We start from the raw sequence: 3323 nt of genomic DNA on the forward strand, positions 1-3323 counted from the left end.
TCTCCAATACTGAAATATGGGAAGAGTTTCTCAGTGAAAGTGTCTCTGTAAGTGTAGATGTGAGTCGTGTCTTCAGGGTCGTAGAAGGACACCTTCCCCCTGTCATAGTCCAGCTGGACTCTGATCCTCTGGAGACTCTTCTTCACTGTGACAGTCTCACTAACACCATTGATGTATTTTCCACTACGATTAAATAAACACCAGTTTCCATATTCTGGTGAAACAAATATCTCTCCCTTCCTGTCAACTGACTCTTTAGTCAAACCCACAGTCCAGACAGGATGGTCTCCCACCTCCACCTCCCAGCTGTGTTTCCCTGAGCTGAAGCCCTCAGAGCCCAGAACACTNATATGGGAAGAGTTTCTCAGTGAAAGTGTCTCTGTAAGTGCAGATGTGAGTCGTGTCTTCAGGGTTGTAAAAGGACACCTCCCCCCTGCCATAGTCCAGCTGGACTCTGATCCTCTGGAGACTCTTCTTCACTGTGACAGTCTCACTAACACCATTGGTGTATTTTCCACTGCAATGTAATAAACACCAGACTCCATATTTTGGTGAAACAAATATCTTTCCCTTCCTGTCAAATGACTCTTTAGTCAAACCCACAATCCAGTCAGGATGGTCTCCCACCTCCACCTCCCAGCTGTGTTTCCCTGAGCTGAAGCCCTCAGAGCCCAGAACACTGTGATACTGAGTGTTTCTCTCTGGATTGTCAGGGAGCTGCTGCTTTGTGTCTCCATGTCTCACACTGGTCAGATCATCAGACAGATGGAGCCAGGGGTTTGCAGTGTTTGGGTCCAGAATGACAGGACTGAAGTGGACCTTCTCCTTCATCTTCTCCCAGACTCTGAAGGACAGGTTGCCCAGGTGTTTGGCCACATCTGTCAGAGCTCCTGAGAGCAGCTGTGGATCTGACAGTGAGCACTGGGCTCTGGCTCTGGTCTGAGTGGGTTTATAACTGCTGAGGAACGGCACGTTGTGTTTCTGCAGGTCTTCTTCAACAGCAGAGATACTGTCTGACAGAGAGGAGATCTGCTCCTGAATCATCTTCATCTCTCTGCTGATAGTCTTCCCCTTCTGCTCCTCTTCCTCCCTCAGAGCTGCCAGTCTGGACTCCTCTTCCTCTTTCAGGAACTGGTGGAGCTTGTTGAACTCTGCTCTGATCTGCCTCTCTGTGGACAACAGCTGCTTCTTGGAGTGTTGAATCACTTCACTGTATGTTTCCTCCACTTGTTTGTATTTGTTCCTCTTGTCCTGTAGAGACTTTAAGTCAGATTTCAGCTGCTCCTTCAGGTCACTGACTGCTTGTTCTACAGGAACCACCTTGTGACCGTGGTGGAGAGAAAACTCACAGACAGGACACACAGCTCTATCTTCATCCTTACAGAACAATTTCGGCTCTTCTTGATGTTTACTACAAACCACCTCCACCTTCTTCTCTCCCAGTTCTGTCTCCGATGATCCAGATTTCTGTCTCCCAGCAAAGGAATCAGCCAGTTCCTTCAGTGCAAAGTTTACAGTTGGAAAATCCTTTGAGGATTTCCTTTTACAAATTGGACAGTTTTTGTTTTTAGCTTGTTCCCAGAATTTTTTCAGGCAGCTTGAACAGAAGCTGTGGTTGCAGCTCAGAGACACAGGATCTCTGAAAGTCTCTGAACACACATGGCAACTCAGGAAACTTTCAAGCAGAGCAACTTTCTCAGCCATTTTCTTGGTATTTTGATTATATTTAACAGCAAGACTCACCAAATCACGGTCTCTTCTCCTGAAAATAATCCAAACATGTGTTTTCCTGCAGAGATCTGATACCCTGTAATGGCATCTCAACAATGAATCAACAATGTCAACTTCTACTTTCACTTTCTTTCACCTCTGTCATTGGTTAACTTATTACCAGTATGAAATGCTGCCATGTTGTTTTGTAACCAGCAGATGGAGCCGTCTGTTTGTCATTTCGAGTTTAATAATTTCCTCTTGACTCTTGTATGTTACAGTTCATTTCCTGACAAAACCATCATAATGAGCCAAATCTGCAAAAGGTATGACCCCTGATTCTTTGTTTTCCTAAATGAACAATGTAAACGTTCATGAACTGACACAAAGAAGCAGAGGTCTGTGGTATCTTAGTCTCATGAGGACTGAACACTTTTACTTTGTAATAATAGGAAACATTTTCTTCTGATATGTCTGTATCTGTATATATCTGTGTATATTTTAGTCACGTGAACGAAATACAGAACAATCAGTTAACAAGCACGAACAGAAAAGCTTTTAATCAGGTTTCATTTTATTTCCTATCTTATAATCCTCTATTGATCTCACTATCAAAATGTATGTAAAACCTGTTGGTTACAAACATGAGACTAAATTCAATAACATTAGTATTTTTTCAGCATTCTTTAGCCTCTTATTCACATTAAGGATCACAATACATTTGCTCATCTCATTTATTAGTTGAAAGAAGTATGAGATTACAAACTGCAAAGTAAATAACCATTGATTGGGTGTTTCATTTGAAACCAGCACATAAATATTCAGTCAATTTCTCTTTCAATTCATAAATATAACAACGAAAACAGTGTGTCATGAACACACTACCCATATAGCTGTTATTGCTGAGGTGGTATAGAAATAAAATATCACTTCTGCCTCCAAATATCTAAAAGAATCCTTTAGTTATAAAATGTGGTTTAAGCTTTTAAAATAAATCCAAGAAATTTCTCCTGAAAACGACTTTTACATTTGGCCTGTCTCTGGTTTTCAATGTATGATGGACAGTGACCCCCCCCCCTCTTGCTCCCATATGCTCCCATATGCTCCGAGTGATGTAAGAGCCACATTAAGAATTGGCTATATTTAGTGACTTAATAGTAAAAATGTGGAAATGCTCCTTTAATTATTCTTCTAGTTACATCACAGCCAATAGCTCTCAGTTGGAGTTGATCAGTCTGCGGAGCAAGACAGTGTTTTTGACCGGTGTGCCAAGTGGAGCACAAAGAGTGAATCTTGTAACTTTATTTTTGCTCTGAGTAAACATTTTAAATGGAGGTACCGCTCCTGTTTGCATCAAGCTCATTGCCCTTACACAGACTAAAACAGTACTGGTTATCTGCCTCGCTGGTAAGAAAGAGGATTGGCGCTACAGATGAAAAATGTTTAATTTGCGTTAATGCTACTTAATAAGCAGGTGATAATCAAAGAGCCTCACTACACACCATTTGTCCACCGTCTCTTTTCGTCCTGATGTCCACTATGTTGTGCTTGTTCAGGCAGAAGATATTTGGCTGATGAAAGCTGACTTCACCTTTGAGTTCCCTTGTTCTGCC

At 41.9% G+C, this 3323-nt stretch overlaps 1 protein-coding gene across 1 annotated transcript; it reads right to left on the bottom strand.

Annotated features, from left to right (window-relative positions):
• Positions 1-330: 330 nt before the first annotated feature.
• LOC111227350 (nuclear factor 7, brain-like) lies at positions 331-1716 on the bottom strand. Its single transcript, XM_022752799.1, has one exon. It carries the CDS (start codon positions 1702-1704, stop codon positions 331-333), a length of 1374 nt encoding a protein of 457 aa, XP_022608520.1. The 5' UTR covers positions 1705-1716.
• Positions 1717-3323: the final 1607 nt, after the last annotated feature.

The sequence above is a fragment of the Seriola dumerili genome, unplaced genomic scaffold (assembly GCF_002260705.1).
Source record: "Seriola dumerili isolate Sdu_G_001 unplaced genomic scaffold, Sdu_1.0 BDQW01000177.1, whole genome shotgun sequence".
In the NCBI taxonomy this organism is placed as follows: domain Eukaryota; kingdom Metazoa; phylum Chordata; class Actinopteri; order Carangiformes; family Carangidae; genus Seriola; species Seriola dumerili.